Source organism: Panthera tigris, chromosome C2, assembly GCF_018350195.1.
Source record: "Panthera tigris isolate Pti1 chromosome C2, P.tigris_Pti1_mat1.1, whole genome shotgun sequence".
NCBI lineage: Eukaryota > Metazoa > Chordata > Mammalia > Carnivora > Felidae > Panthera > Panthera tigris.
In genome coordinates this window covers 117,857,401-117,873,451 of record NC_056668.1, presented here as the reverse complement: position 1 = coordinate 117,873,451, position 16,051 = coordinate 117,857,401, and the positions used below count along the sequence as shown (strand labels likewise).

At 35.1% G+C, this 16,051-nt stretch overlaps 1 protein-coding gene and 1 long non-coding RNA gene across 4 annotated transcripts; one reads left to right on the top strand and one right to left on the bottom strand.

The window, feature by feature from the left end:
* Positions 1–595: 595 nt before the first annotated feature.
* On the top strand, positions 596–8,133 carry LOC122230495. Of its 3 annotated transcripts, none has more exons than XR_006207478.1 (4): positions 596–682; positions 2,877–3,061; positions 3,927–4,013; positions 8,042–8,133. It is a non-coding gene; the product is annotated as an uncharacterized LOC122230495 (long non-coding RNA). The 3 variants fall into 3 exon arrangements; XR_006207477.1 differs by having other exon boundaries at positions 2,864–3,061; XR_006207479.1 differs by having other exon boundaries at positions 2,853–3,061.
* Positions 8,134–15,640: 7,507 nt separating this feature from the next.
* On the bottom strand, positions 15,641–15,847 carry LOC102971016 (ATP synthase membrane subunit K, mitochondrial-like). Its single transcript, XM_042998356.1, is given in 1 exon segment — positions 15,641–15,847. A coding segment is annotated over 1 exon segment (207 nt).
* Between the last annotated feature and the right edge of the window lie 204 nt (positions 15,848–16,051).

Here is a 16,051-nt window from a genome sequence, read left to right as displayed (position 1 = left end):
AGCATGGAGCCCGATATGGGGCTTGATCTCACAAAGTGTGAGAGGGTGAGATCATGACCTGAGCTGAAACTAAGAGTCAGATGTTTAATCAGCTGAGCCACCCAGGGACCCCTAGATCTTATCTTGAAACTGAAAGGAGACCTTCAGAATTTTAACCTCTGTATATCACAGCCTTCTATTAAAATGAATTGCATATACTTTGTCTTCTCTGCTAAACTAAATATGTGAATGACCTTTTTCCAACATGCCTGATTTTTTTCACACTGATTGGTTTGACGTTACAGTTCAAACTACTCCCAGTTTCCACCCGTCTTTCCTCCTGCCTTCTACCTTTTAGATGTGCCTATCCTCATATAAACAAAGAACCTGCGGTCTTCTTGCACTTCCGGCCTATATCTCTGTGTTCTCTTGGTTTCCTTGCTTTGAAAGAACCACGTTTCTGTCATTGTTACCTTCAGTGCCTCTTCCTACTCACTACGTGTCTCAGTGCCGCACACTGGTCGCTCTGTCCTTTATTCACATGTCATAATTACTCATACATCAGACAATCGGAACTGTTCTAAACATTTGCATCACTCAGGTTGAAGTTCTGAAATACATACATGTGTATGTGTTACTGTGATTTACATATCAGGGCTATGGATTTGACCCTTTATTCAATGCCGAGGGCAAGGGGAAAAAGGTGAGACTTTGCAGATATTTAACAATTATTGGCTGGCAATATACCCTGAGTAAGTTTCTTTGAGCACTTGGAAACACAGAATGAATCTCCCCTGGCAATCTTGGTATACTAGCTCTTTAAAATGCATGCATTTGAAAGCTGCTCTAAGTTCAGATTAATTACAGAAAAAGCAGGCATTACCAGTTTCTATTGTCTGAGTATCAGGATGTCTTTCTTTTCCTGAAATTGCAGATTTGGAAGAGACGGTACTTATGTAACAGAATTGCTGAAACAATATTTTCTTTAGTAATTAAAATAGTGTTTGTTCTCTTTGCGAACGATTTGCTCTGGGAGCATCTTTTTTGATGATATACATTATAGTTTAGTAAACAGACTTCAGACTTCATTAAATGTAGCGCTTGGTAGGAATCTCAAATTTTAACCTGAAGTGTTTGCAGAATGAGGCATGATGTGGCTGTTTCTTCAAATGGACTCAAATGCTTAATTAGAAATTTGTGATGAAAACTTTCAGTTTTATAGTGTAAGTAAGCAAAATGCCTCTAAGAATGATTAGGCAATGTTGCCTTTATTTTCTGAGAGAGAGAGAGAGAGAGAGACAGAGACAGAGAGACATAGAGATTTAAGCATGCTCCATGCTCGGTGCAGAGCCCGAAGCAGATCTCAATCCCTGGGATCATGACCTGAGCGGAAGTTGAGAATCTGACTCTTAACCCACTGAGCCACCCAGGCGCCCCAACGATGTTGCCTTTTATAAGTATTGTATGCCTGATACATCCTCTTTTCTTTAGTAGCATATAGTTCTTGAATGAGAAAACATCTTTCTAAGGGCCTTTCCAGCTTAGCTCTTCATGGTCATAGTTCTAACAGTAGAGAAAAGATTCAGGGACACATTTGACAAAGTAAGCATCTAGACAGGAACATAAAGAGCAAATGGCTGGCTTCCTGACCTCTATGTGATATATGAAATCAACAAAGAAAAAAACTGCGTTATAATTATGAACATATTTTTAAACCAGAGAAAGCATGAGAAAGGGCTGTATTCTGAAGGCTGTTTATTCTGTAAATACGCTCATGTACACACAACACCTTTTTGATATATGATCAATGGCAACAATCACTAAAAGGGCTCATAGGGAACATGGGAAATTTCTGATCTATGTTCTCATGTGGAAAGTGCTAACAGCAAAAATTTGCTGCAGCGTCCTGTAGTTCTGATTCCGTTCTGGCAGCCTGCAGGGAATTTTGAGACTTGGATCATTTCTGTTCCCAATTCTCACCACAATTCAAAAATATAATTAAATTAGTGACAAAGAACAGTTGTTCTCAGTGTCCCCAAATCCCAAAATGGACTGGATTAAAATATGACATGGAATTTCTCTGGATTCCCTTGTTCTCTTACCTATTCCAGAATCAGTTAATTATATGTTCCTTACCAATAATCCCCTATTGCACTCCCCCTGATCCTACTTGAATTTCCCTGGTGATTGTGACCTGTTTCCAAAATGTAGGCAACTATCACCAAATTATTTTTTGGTTCTTTTTCATGTGTAAAGTATATGGAGGAGACACAAAGACTATAAAAACTTGATCCGTGCTGTCATTATGTCAAATTTCAGCGGATTCCTCAGGTTACGCGATAGCCACATTTTCATGGCTCTTTCATTCTTTATTATTTTCCCCAAAACAATTCTATATTTTCTACTTTTATCAAGCAGTCACTCTATTTCCACTAGGTTTCAGCAAATAGTCTTATTTTCTACATTGTTTACTATTATTATTAACTGCCAGGTATGATGTTAACTAATCTGAATGTATCCTAGAGTAAACACTATTATTAATTCAATTTTACAAATGAGGTGACTGCCAATAAAAAGTGTATGATGTTTGGACAATATTATTTTCTTAATATCATTTTTATTATCATGTGTGATTCCCTATTTCCAAATCAGAACAGTGAGATTTACTGCCCTGGGGAAGGAAGAAGGTGGGAACTACCAAGAACAAACCAGCTAGCTGTTGGTCAGCTTTGAGTCTCAGATCTTATGTTTTTGATTGCTTTAACTAGAAAATAGTGATGAAAAGCCCATGTAGTCAAGAGAGACATAAGTTTTAAAAATTTCTTTCTTATCTGCTAATATGTCTAGAGATAGGTCAATGGACTTTATTTTAGCTATTTCTTAGTATCATGTTTTAGAACTGTGAGAACAGGAAGAAAAGCCCTCAATCTCCATGAAGATGACCTATGGGAATAAATATGTGTTGACCTGCATTTTCTGATTACTTCTGGATCCAAAGAAGAGAGTCCTGTTAGAAGAATTCTCAATTTCTCAGGGAGAAGAGGTCTTTTATTTCACTTTCTATTTGGAGCTTTTAACAAGAGTATCCTTTTCATGTGGTTGTACTAAAGCAGGCTTAGATTCTTTGGGGAGAAGATAGGGTTTATTTAGCTCTCCTAACCCTTTTTTTTTTTTTTTGGCACTCTATAGTTGGAAAACGAACTATTTATTCCTGGTGTGTGTGTGTGTGTGTGTGTGTGTGTGTGTGTGTGTGTGTGTGTAAACTGGGCAGGTAATGTGGTAGTTAGCCTTGTCTGCTGGCTATTGAGAATGTCAGAAGCAGATGTTATAGGGGATTAAATGCCCTTAGAGAGGAGGGCTGAAGGATGAGCTTCATAGACAAGGTGCTAAAGAGAAATCAGGGCAAGTAGGACTATCAGTAGAATCAGTCAACAAAAGGATACGGATGATTTAAGAGGAGCATAGTCTAAATTAAGAACATAGATCATCATATCTCTTTCACACCTCTAAGAACATCTATAACACCTCTGCAAAGACTAGCAATGGTCCCAAGAATGTAGAATAGATCTCAGTAGCTTCCACCCTTAAATTTCATTTGCTTATACCCCCTGCATATTAACCCCCCCCCACCATATATCCAGATAACATCTTAAAAAGGAAATGTAGAAATGGGAATACTTCTAAAAGGAGGTACATTTAACTGAGTCATGTAGACAGATACTAACTTCCTAAAGAGATCATCCAAATTGCTGAGCTTGGCTGAGATAACCAGATCAGAATTCAACCAGTGTCTCTCAACTCCAAAACATCCCTGGCCCTTGCCAGAGGGTTGGGAGCTAACAAGAGAGATAATTTTAGTTATGGGGAATTAAAAAGACAGATTCCTTTCCCTATCTAAGTGTGGTGTGAATAAATTGTCTTTAACAATTAAAACTACATACTATGAGCTCTGAGAGCAAGGACCATGCCTTTTTGTTCACTGTGTGTGGCATCAGTGTCTGCTTAGTCACTCATCACATTTTTGGAATGTCAAGGTAATTTAAAGAACTTGTTCTTTTTCTTTTAAGGCAGAACTGTAATTATAATTTTAGATGCTAAAACTTCCAAGGCACCTCGTTGGCTCAGTTGGTCAGGTGCCCAACTCTTAATTTTGGCTCAGGTCATGATCTCATTGTTTGTGAGATCAAACCTGCCTGGGGCTCTGCGCTGTTGTGTGGTGCCTGCTTGGGACTCTCTCTTTCTCTCTGCCCCTCCTCCACTCATATGCAGGCTCTCTCTCTAAAATAACTAAACTAAACTAAACTAAACTAAACTAAACTAAAATAACAACTAAAACTTCCACCACTGATCATGAACCCATTTCCTTTCACTTTTTTGGAGTCCACATATTTTAAACATTCTACTTTGTCCCAGCTGACTCAATCTCGATTTCATTAGTGATTCTCCCTCTATATCTATAAACATGCAAACTTTGGCTCTTCTTAAAAGAAGGAGTAAATTGAATGTACTTGAATATTTTGTATTCTCTATTCTGGGTATTCATTCAACTTCTGTCCCTTTTCAGACATTTTAATTGAGATTTACAGTACCTGCCGTCATTTCTCTACCTCTTTTTCTCTCTCCTTTTCTTCTGTGTTCTCCGTAGCTTCAGAAATCATACCTAAGAGCTAAGGACTAGTCTTAGTGACTACGGACACTGTTGATTTCCTGTTAATAGATGAAAGAGAATATTATTTTTTCTCCTTCCTCCTTGGCATCTCCAGAAATCTTGGCTCTGATCACACCTTCCTTATTGATGCTTTCTTCTCTCACAGATTTAGTGAAATACAATTATTCTAATTCTCTTCCCGCCTCTTGGTTAACTCTGTTATGTTTTTGTCCAGACATAGGGCTGAACCTCATGAACCATGAGATCATGACCTGAGCCTAAACCGGGAGTCTGACACTCAGTGACTGAGCCACCCACGCTCCCCTGCCTTGTTTGCTTTCTTCTCCTTGATCACAACACATTTCCTTTTCCATGGCTGGTTTAATAACTGCTTTTCAACTATGCTGTATATACATGCCACCTCCAAATCTATTAGTTGTCTGAAGACCATCACTGTGAGAGCTTAAGAGCACAGGGTTTGTATTAGACACATCCAGGGTAGTCTTAGCTTAGCTATTTAATCACTATCCTTGAATAAGTTCTAATCTTTCTAAATGTAAGTTTTATTATCTGTAAGAGTTGGATAATTATATTTACATCAAACTGTTGCTTGATGATTAAAAAATGAACCTTAAAAGTGGTGCCAATGGCTGGCATACAGTATATACTGATAAATAGTAGCAATTTTTATTCTTGGTTTTCTGGGCATGTATTTCCTTTTCCTTTTATTTCCCCTAAAATCATAAGCTTTCATCAGGGCTGAGTCAAAGTCCTACCTCTTTCAAGATACGTGTCATTTCCATTCTAGATTCAGGGGCTTACTTGCTCCTCTGAAGAAATTATAAAACATATACTGTCCATTAATTACAGGTTACTTTTGTACAGAGTTATTATTTGAAAGGTACTTCTGTTACATCATAAAAATGGTCATCATAAACACTATATAAGAAGAGTAAGTTCTCACTCATCCAAGGGTCAGCATAAGAAACTTCAATAGTATAGATCAGTCTCCTCTTAAATTTTGTGCTATGGAGATAATATATTTAATTTTTACATATGTTATTAAACACACAATACATTGTTATTGTTTTGTTTAAATAGTAAATCATATATTAGAGAGATTTACATAATAAGAAAATTGTTATATAGTTACCAATGCAGTTACTATTTCCAGTTCCCTTCTACCCTTTGGGAAGGTCCACATTTCTATCTGGGGTAATTTTCTTTGTAATCTAAGGACTTCCTTCAAAATTTTTTGAAGTAGGTATGCTGGTAATGATATTTTCAGATATTTTATGTGTGTAAAAGTCTTTATTTTTTTATTGCTGTCATGTTGTTTTGGAAAGATTATTTAACTAGGTGTAGGATTTTAGGTTGACAGCACTTTTCTTTCAGTATATTAAACATGTTACGCTCACATTGTTTCCAGTAAGAAATATGCTGTCATCCTTATCTTTGTTCCTTTGTATATAACATGTATTTTGTCTCTCTGCTTTAAGAGCTTTTTTCACACTATTTTTGAGCAATTTGATTTAGTCGTATCTTAGTGTAGTTTCCTTTGTATCTCTCTTTAGAGTTTTGTTGAGATTCTTGGATCTCTGGATTTATAATTATGCTCTAATTTGGAAGATTTTCAACCCATATTTCTTCAAATAATTCTTCTTAGTGTCATTCTTCCCTCTCTCTTTAGAGATTCCAATTATGTATGTATATTAGGCCACTTGAAGTTTCTCTCATTCCCCTGATTTCTCTCTGCTCATATTTTTAAGTTCTCTTTTTGCTCTATGTTGCATTTTGAATAGTATTAAGAGTTATGCTATCAAGTTCATTCATCTTTTTAATGTAAAATCTATTGTTATTGATTTTATTCAGTCCATGTTTCATCTTATGTGTTATAGTTTACTTCTTTATAAATTTACCTTGACCATTTTATCTTCCATGTCTTAACTGAACTTTTGAACATATAGAACGTAGTTTACAAAAGTGTTTTCATATCTTTGCTAATTCTTACATCTGTTCTGACTTATTTTCTATTTTTTCCTCATTATGGGTTGCATTTTCCCTGCCTTTTTGGCAAGCCTGATCATTTTTTATTGGGTATTAGACTTTGTGAATTTAACTTGTTGTTTGCAGATAGTTTATATCCCTATAAATATTGAACTTCATTCTGAGATGCAATTAAGTTCCTTGGAAACAGTTTGATACTTTCAGATGCTATCCTTAATATTATTTTTAGGTTTTAGGTAGCACAGGAGTAGCAATCAGTGTGAGGATAATTATTCTGTATGACCGAGGAAAGTGTTTTCTTCCCAAATACTCGTGAATACTAGAATTTTTCATTTCTCCCTGTTAGAAACAAACATTATTCTTAGCGGTATGTGAGCACTGGGCTACTACCACTAATTCTTTGAGAATGGTTTATTCTCTGGATTCAAATAATCTCCTTACATATATCTGCTGGTCTGTACTCAGCTGAATTCTAGATAGGGACTTTCTGCAGATCTCTGAATTTCTATCTCTGTCTACTTTCTCTAGTAGTCTACCTTTGAACCCTTACTATCTAGGCAGTAAGGTGGGAGCAATTATTGGACTCATATCATTTATTTCCTGTCTCCAGGGATCACTTTCCCTTTACTGCTGGATGTTTATTGTCTTGAAAACTGTTGTCTCTTATATCTTATCTATATTTTTATTTTTCAGGTAGGAGTATCTTGACCTGTTATGTCATTTTGACCAGACTTATAAATCCCCTTCAAATGTGTTTTGATTTATCCTCATTTATAATCATTAAGGTGATTGAGTCAGGATTTAAACATGTTATTCTGACTGAAAACTATGTCTCTATTTCTCAATATAAATTTGCATACTTGACAAGAATTTAACATCACATATGCATAATACCTAACACACACATACAATCTGTGTGTATGTATATATACAAGTATATTCTTCAACTTGAGTGATATATTGCTAATTTGGTTCACTTATTCACACATTCATTTATTTTTATTGAGAGAGAGAGAGGGAGCATGATTGTGCATGCACACACACACACACACACACACACACACACGTGAGTGGGGTAAGGTGCAGACGAAGAGGGAGAAAGAGAATCCCAAGCAGACTTCACACCTAAGACGGACCCCAATGCAGGCTCGATCCCATGACCCTGGACCATGATCTGAACTGAAATTAAGAGTCAGACCCTCAAATGACTGAGTCACCCAAGTGCCTCTCATTTATTTACTTTTTCAACATATATTGAATACCTCCTTTATGTTCATCATTCTGATAAACATGAGGCATACAGCAGTGAAGAAACTGAGAGTTTTCTGCTCCTTAAGGGTGTTAATTTAAGATGGGACAAACTATTCAATAAAGTAATACATTTCATTCTTTTTACTTCCCTCATAGATCCTGGTACACTGTGGGCCAGAAGATAGTTAAACATTCACTGAAATGTAATTTTAAATTTATAAGAAGAGTCTCAGATGAATGAAGTTTTAAAATTCTAAATCTGTGTGTGTGTCTGTGTTTGTCTGTGTTTAGAAAAAGGCCTAATTTTCCTATACACATAGTTTAAGGGGTTTGGCATTTTTTTAAAGTGAATAAAAGTTAGCTTAATATCTAAGAAATTCCCCGTACATGCCACCTCTCCACATATTCGTCTAAAATTCTTTGTTTTTTTTAATGCATTTGTTGATGCTTATTTAATTCCAATATTTCTTAAGTCAACTCTTTTCTTATAAAGATACACTTTCAAGTTTATAGTTCACATTTTTCATTTCTTTTTTTTTCTTAAGTCATTTGTTACAATCATAAAGTAATAAATAATTTACTTTTGTTAACTTGACTCCATTTGATTTTTTAATTATTTTCAAAAGTGGATTATTCCCTCTTTCTGGTGCTATATTCAAAGTATGAATAATACAAAACATGCAAAATATGAATAAACAAATATTTTCCTTAACTGCTATCAGAGCATTTATTATTCACACATATTAAATTTTCTGTAGGAAAATAAAACAAGGAATAGAAATCAAAACCTCTCTATACAAAGAAATCCTAATATATTTGCCCTTAATTGTGTCATTATAGAAACTCTTATGTATTTCTACATAATTTAGATAAGATGCAGTTACTTCAATGTGGATAAAGTATGATTAAAGGTATCCATATATATATATACTGAGACTTGTTAGGTCAGTCGGTTGAGTGTCCAACTCTTGATTTTGGCTCAGTTGGTAATCCCACAGTTCATGGGAACAAATCCCCTGTCAGACACAGTCCTAAGAGCACAGGGACTGCTTGGGATTTTCTCTCTTTCTGCCCCTTCCCTGCTTGTGTTCATGCTCTCTCTGTCCCTCTCTCTCAAAAGTAAATAAACATTAAAAAATTTAAATACCCGAATTGTCAATTTCTGAAATTTTAAATAAATATATTTAAACTTTCTAATTCAGTTTCCATATAAATACCAAACTAGAGTTCCATATTTGAAATTACCTTAGTTCTTGTACCCTATTCTTTGAATTGGAATTGCTATTTTAAAATTTTATATACGTATAATTATACCTAATGAGTTATATGTATAGTTCTGATGTGCATATTGTGGTTTATGTACATAATTGGAGAACTCAATTTATTATGCAAAGCTCATTATATAGCAATGAAAAATAGATTTATTAGTTTTTCTTTTGTTGTTGTTCAAAGATATCTTTAAGCAAAATCAGGGAACATGTGTCTAAATAAAAACTTTGTAATTAGACATATTTCTCTTTAAATATTTGGTAATAAAAAGGTAAATTTCTTTAGGTGCACAACATTGATTCAACTGTTCCATATACCTTCCTCAGTGCTCACAGTAAGTGTAGTCAATCATTTGTCAGCATACATTATTACAATATAATTGACCCTATATGCCCTATGCTATATTGTTCATCTCAGTTACACTTATTTTATAACTGGAAATTTGAACCTTTCATCCCCTTCACCTATTTCACTCAACCCCTTGCCCACCTTTCCTCTGGCAGCGACCAGTTTGTTCTCTATATTTAATAGTCTAATTTTTTGGTTTATTTACTTGTTTTGTTTTCTAGACTCCACACCTAAGTGAAATCCTATAGTATTTGTCTTTCTCTGTCTTATTTCTCTTAGCATAATGCTCTCTAGGTCCATCCATGTTGTCTTGCAGATGAAAATGACAAGATCTCATTCTTTTTATGGGTGAGTAGTATTCCATTGCATATATATATACCACATCTTCTTTATCCATTCATCAGTCAGTGGACATTTGGGTTGCTTCCATATCTTGGCTAATGTACATAGCCAAGAAACATAGAAACATAGTTTCTATGCTAGAAACATAGGAGTGCATATATCTTTATGAACTAGTGTTTTTGTTTTCTTCAGATAAATACAGAGTAGTAGAATTACTGGATCATGTGGTGTTTCTGTTTTTAATTTTTGAGGAAACTCCACACTATTTTCCATAGTAGTTGCACCAATTTAGATTCCCACTAACAGTGCCTATGCGTTCCTTTTTCTTCATCTCCTCACCTACACTCTTATTTCTTGTCTTTTTTATTCTAGCCATTGTGACAGGTATAAAGTGGTATCTCACTGTGGTTTAGATTTGCATTTCCCTGATGATTAGTTATGTTGAGCATATTTTTAGGTGTCTGTTGGCTATTTTTATGTCATCTTTAGAAAAATGCTTTTTCAAGTCTTCTGCCCATTTTTTAATCAGTTATTTTGTTTGTTTTTTGGTGTTGAGTTGTATGGGTTTTTTTTTTTTTTTCAAAAAATTTTTAATGTTTATTTCTTTACTTTTGAGAGAGAGAATGAGAGAGACAGAGCAAGAGCAGGGGAAGGACATAAAAAGAGAGGGAGACACAGAACCCGAAGCAGCTACAGTCTCTGAGCTGTCAGCACAGAGCCCAAGGTGGGGCTTAAACTCACAAACCGATAGATCATGACCTGAGCCTAAGCCGGATGCTTACCTGACTGAGCCACCCAAACGCCCCTCTATGAGTTCCTTATATATATTGTATATTTACTCCCTGTTAGATGTATCATTTGCAAATATCTTCTCCCATTCAGTAGGTTGCCTTTTCTTTTCTTTTCTTTTTCTTTGTTCTTTTTTGACAGTTTCTATTGCTGTGCAAAAACTTTTTATTTTGGTATAGTCCTAGTAATTTATTTTTGCTTTTGTTTTCATTACCCAAGGAAACATACCTAGAAAAATGTTGCTAAGGCTATTGTCAAACAGATTACCACCTGTTTTGTTCTAAGAGTTTTATGATTTCAGGTTTCACAGTTAGGGCTTTAGTTCAATTTGAGTTTATTTTTGTGTGTGGTGTAGGAAAGTGGTTCACTTTCATTCTTTTGCATGGAGCTCTCTAGTTTTCTCAGCACCGTTTACTGAAGAAACTTTTTCCCATTGCATATTCTTACTTCCTTTATTGTAGATTAATTGATCATATAAGCATGGATTTATTTGGAGGCTCTCTATCCTTTTCTTTTCTATTGATCCAAGTGTCTATTTTTTTGTGGGAATACTGTACTGTTTTGATTACTACAGCTTTGTAGTATATCTTGAAATCTCAGAATTTGATAATTCAGTTTTGTTTTACTTTTTCAAGGTTGATTTAGAAAGGTTAAAGTTTAAGAATACTTTATAGTGAGGTCAGATGAATCTTAGCAGGTTTTTTTTTTACAACATTTTTATTGAAATGTATTTAATATATAACATTGTATACATTTAAGGTGTATCAATCTAAAAATTTCCATCTTTATTTTCGCTGAAATCTGTAACTAAGTGCCACAGTCTTTCACTTTGTTTTATTTTTCTCCTGTGATTTGTCAACTAAAAGAGATCTATTTCCCTTTTCTAAACTGATATATAATTTATGTGAATATACCCATCAAGATGTTTAGTCTGACTTTACTTCCAACGTGTCCTTCTTTATCTCTTTTACCTTCAGGTCAATTTGGAGTTTTTAGAGGTTATTTCAAAGGATCCCATTTTTTTTATCGTTAAATGAGAAGTTTGTTGCAGTAAAATTTATATCTTCCCTTATACCAGCAGAATGGATTTCACATGTAATCTTACAATATGCGAAAATATTGATATTCATGTCTTCACAAGCATTTCAGTGAGGTGATTAGACCCAAATTGGCGTGGCTACCTCACTGCCAGAGATTTCTCCTGTGTCCGTGTCAGTGCTTCCAGCCTCTTCCTTTCATTCCCATAGTCTGTGACTAAGATTGAAAACTCCAGAGTTAAGCATTATGACCCAAGCTGGATCAATGAACTCTTCTCAATGGTGGGTTGACATTTGCACAGAGACAAAATTGGAGGTGCAAGTCTTCTTAGCTCATAGCAGTGCCCCTGGGAGAAGAACCCTAAATCCACCCACCTTTTGCCCACGAACTTGCCTGGTTTCTAAGGATTCACTGATCATTTTCCTTCATGTTTAAAGTGACCCCACTATACTTTCAATAAATGTTCTTTTTGCTTGTTAGGCAAGGTTAGTTTTGAGGTCCAAATCCAAGCAGTTATAAGCATAGGGGTTGAAATTTAGTGCACACAGATACTAGCTGTTGGTTTTGGTAACTTGGATGTTATTATTTTAAGGATGGGTGGACTATTTTTTATACTTGTAGTATTTATATTTAGTATTTATATTTATATTTTTCTGATCTTTGAAAATAAATGACTGAAGTGGCATGTTTCACGTCAGAATAGATGAGTCCTCATTTTGAAAACAACCTTGATGAATGTATTTGGATGTAAAAATGAACAATCTTCCTCTTTTGGGGTACTCTGCAATAGAGGCCAAAGCAAACGGGTAAGTTCCTCCGAATAATAAAAGTAGAATTTTGAGATTTTTTATGATCAAACCTGCCATGAAGGGTGAAAGATGACGCAGAACTGTAAGGGAGAAATCTTGTGACCTAATTATTATGGCCTGAGAAGGTGCTGGTTTCTAAGAAATCCTTGGCGGGGAAAACAGAAGACAACTACCAGGTGTGCTGACATTGAAGTTGTTTTTGTTTCTGCTAAATGGTAGAACGAAAAATGATGTTAGTATTGCCGTGGCTTAAATGGAGTAAGAAGAGCTGTGCCCAACATGGAGTGGAGTGGGAACAGAAAAAAGATGGAGGCTGTAGGAGGGAGACTGATGGAGGGAATGGGCGGCAGTTAGTCTGAGGCTGAAGCAGGAGGTGACTCAGAGGACATCCTCCTCTGGAGTCCCTTGGAGTCCCATGCAACTATTTTATGTGGATATTTTAGGAAGGGTGGCCCCAGAATGTCAGAAGACTCGAGGCCACTCAAGCTGGAGGCTTATTCTTCACAACGTGTTAGTTTCTGAGAAATAAAAGTTGGCGATACAATGAAAGAGCTTAGGCTGTTCTGTCATTGAGGCCGGTGAGGTTGGTAGCACCTTAAGTGAATCACTTTTTATTTCCTCAGTGGTCTCACAAACACATTAAATGCAAGTAATATATCTTTCCTGCCCAAGTTTATTCTTGATTTAGCTTCAGAATATTGACTGACATTACTTTTTAACAAAGACTTTAATTTTAGAATAGTTTTAGACTCATGGAAAAATTGTGAAGATTGTACAGACTTTGGTGATTGTGAATAAAGTTGCTAAAAATATTTAAATGCAGCTTTTCTGTGGACATAAGCTTTCAGATCAGTTGGGTAAATACCTAGCAGTAAGATTACTGGATCTTACGGTAAAATTACGTGTACCTTTGTAAGAAACTGCAAACACTGTTATTCAAAGTAGCTATATTTTTTTGCATTCTCAAAAATAATGAATGACAGTTCCTCTTATTCTAAATTCTGATCATAAATTAATATTGTGAGTTTTTTGGATCTTAGTCATTGTAATTGGGTTGTAGTGGTATCTTGTTTTAATTTGCATTTCTAAATGACAAATGCTGTCGAGCATATTTTTACAAGCTCTTCTGCTATCTGTATATCTTTGTTGGCAAGTTGTCTGTTCAGATCATTTTAAAATTAGGTTGATTATTTTCTTATTGTTAGGTTTAAGTGTTCTCCATATATTTTGCATCTAAATCCTTTACCAGCTATCTGATCTCCAATTATTTTCTCCAGTCTATGGCTTGTCTTTTCATTCTTTCACAGAGCTTAAGTTTTTAATTCTGAAAAAGTCCAAACTATCAATTTTTTTCTTTAATGTGTCATTCTTTGGGTTTTACATATAAAACTCATCACCAAGCACAAGGTCACAGAGATTTTCTTTTAGAGATTTTATTGTTTTGAGTTTTACATTTAGGTCTTTGATCCATTTTAAGTCAGTCTTTCTGTAAAGTGTAAGGTAATGGTGAGATTTCTTTCTTTCTTTCTTTCTTCCTTTCTTTCTTTCTTTCTTTCTGCACATGGATATCCATTTATTGAAAAAATTATCCTTTCTCAATCGAATTGCCTTTGTAAAAACTCAGTTGCTTAGGTTTATGTAAAACTGTTTCTGAACTATCTAGTTCTATTGATTCATATGTCTATTATTTTGCCAATATCACAATCCTTTGAGTTCTGTGTTTTTCAATATTGCATTGGACAGTTAGGATCTTTTGCCTTCCCATGTGAAGTTTAGATCAGTTTATAGCTATTTATAAAAAGAATTTTCTGACATTTTGATTGAGTTTGCATTAAATTTATGGATCACTTGAGAAGAACTGTTATCTTAGCAATATTGAATTTTCCAACGCATGGACATTGTATATTGGTCCATACAGATCTTTGATGTTTTTCATCAGTAATTTGTAGTTTTCTACATATAAATTCTGTACATATTCTGTTAGCTTTATGCCTACATATTTCATTTGGGAAGTACTACAAATGGTATTTAAATATTTTATTTTATTTTTTCATTGCTGGTTTATAGAAAAAAATGGACTTTTGTATATTGCTCTTAAATATACTGCAAATTTTCTATACTTGCTTATTGATTCCAGGAGTTTTCTTGTAGCATCTTTGGTCTACTACTTCATCTGGGAAAGAAAACAGTTTTATGCCTTCCTTTTTAATCTATAAGCCCTTTCTTCCTGCCTGCCTCTCTCTCTCTCTCTCTCTCTCTCTCTCTCTCTCCCTCCCTTCCCTCCATCCTTTTCTTTCTGTGGTTCTTTCTGTGTCTCTCTCTTTCCTTTTCTCTCTTCTTCCTCCTCACCCCCATTGTCTCTCTAATTTTTTTAAAAAGATTTGTCTATTTTGGGGATAGTGCAAGCAAAGGAGGGGCAGGAGAGAGGGGGACAGAGGATCCAAAGCAGGCTCTGTGCTAACAGGCTGACAGCAGTGAGCCTGATGTGGGGCTCAAACTCCACATGGAGTTTGCAGCCCCAGGGAATTTCTAAGCTTATTCCCCACTCTAAAGCACATTTTTTGGAAGTCCTTTGGTGAAAGAATAATATATTTATTTCTAAATAAACATCTAAAAGTGTTTTATCTCACCTTCATTCTTGATTGATGGATAAGTTGGATCTGGAATTTTATATTTCTTGCTATTTTCCCACTGCACAGTGAAGAAATGTCTTTCTATTCAGGCATCTGCTGTGGCTGCCCAAAAGTCTGGTGAAAGTCTAGTTGTCATATACTTACAGTTCATTTGACTTTTCTTTTAACTCTTTGCCCTGGTGTCCTGCAATTATTGCACAATGCACTTGTCGGTTCTTCTCTATCCTGCATACTCTGCTTCTTCCAGCTAAATACTCATAGATTTAATCCATTTGGGAAACTTTTCTGAGTAATGACTTTTTAAGAACCTCTTCTCTCCTATTCACTTTTTGTTTGCATTTTCCCCCCTCATTCCACTTCAACATATGTTGAACCTTATCATCCTATTCTTTTGTCTTCTCTTGAATGAGTCCATTTCTTTGTGTCTCTGTATTTCTGTTTTATATATTTTTTTCAAGGCGCATAATTTATCGTACTAATTGAGTATTACATGATGAGTTGGCATTAGCTTCTCCACGCATGGGAACTTAACAGATGAGGTACAGCTTAAAATCTGTTAATGTTCCGTTCATAGCTGGTGTATTTTTATACTTCAACTTGAAGTATAAGACCATCAAAGCAATGCCTCGATATGTGGCCAGTACACAATTCATTCTACCTGTAAGAGTATAAGAGTTGAAATATTATTAGATACCACTGAAATGGAATGAGGCATCAGTTTCTGGACCTTCCATGATTTCAATCTTTATAAAAGGCACCAATTCCACTTGCTCTTTATATTTGTGTCATTTATTTCCTATAATTATTACTAATCTATTTTCCAGTTCATTCAGTTTCTCTGTAGTTGTATGTAATCTGCCATTTATCATGCCCAATGAGGTTTTAATTTTAATGGCCCTAAATTTCATTTTTAGAAGTTTTTATAACTTAGATTTACT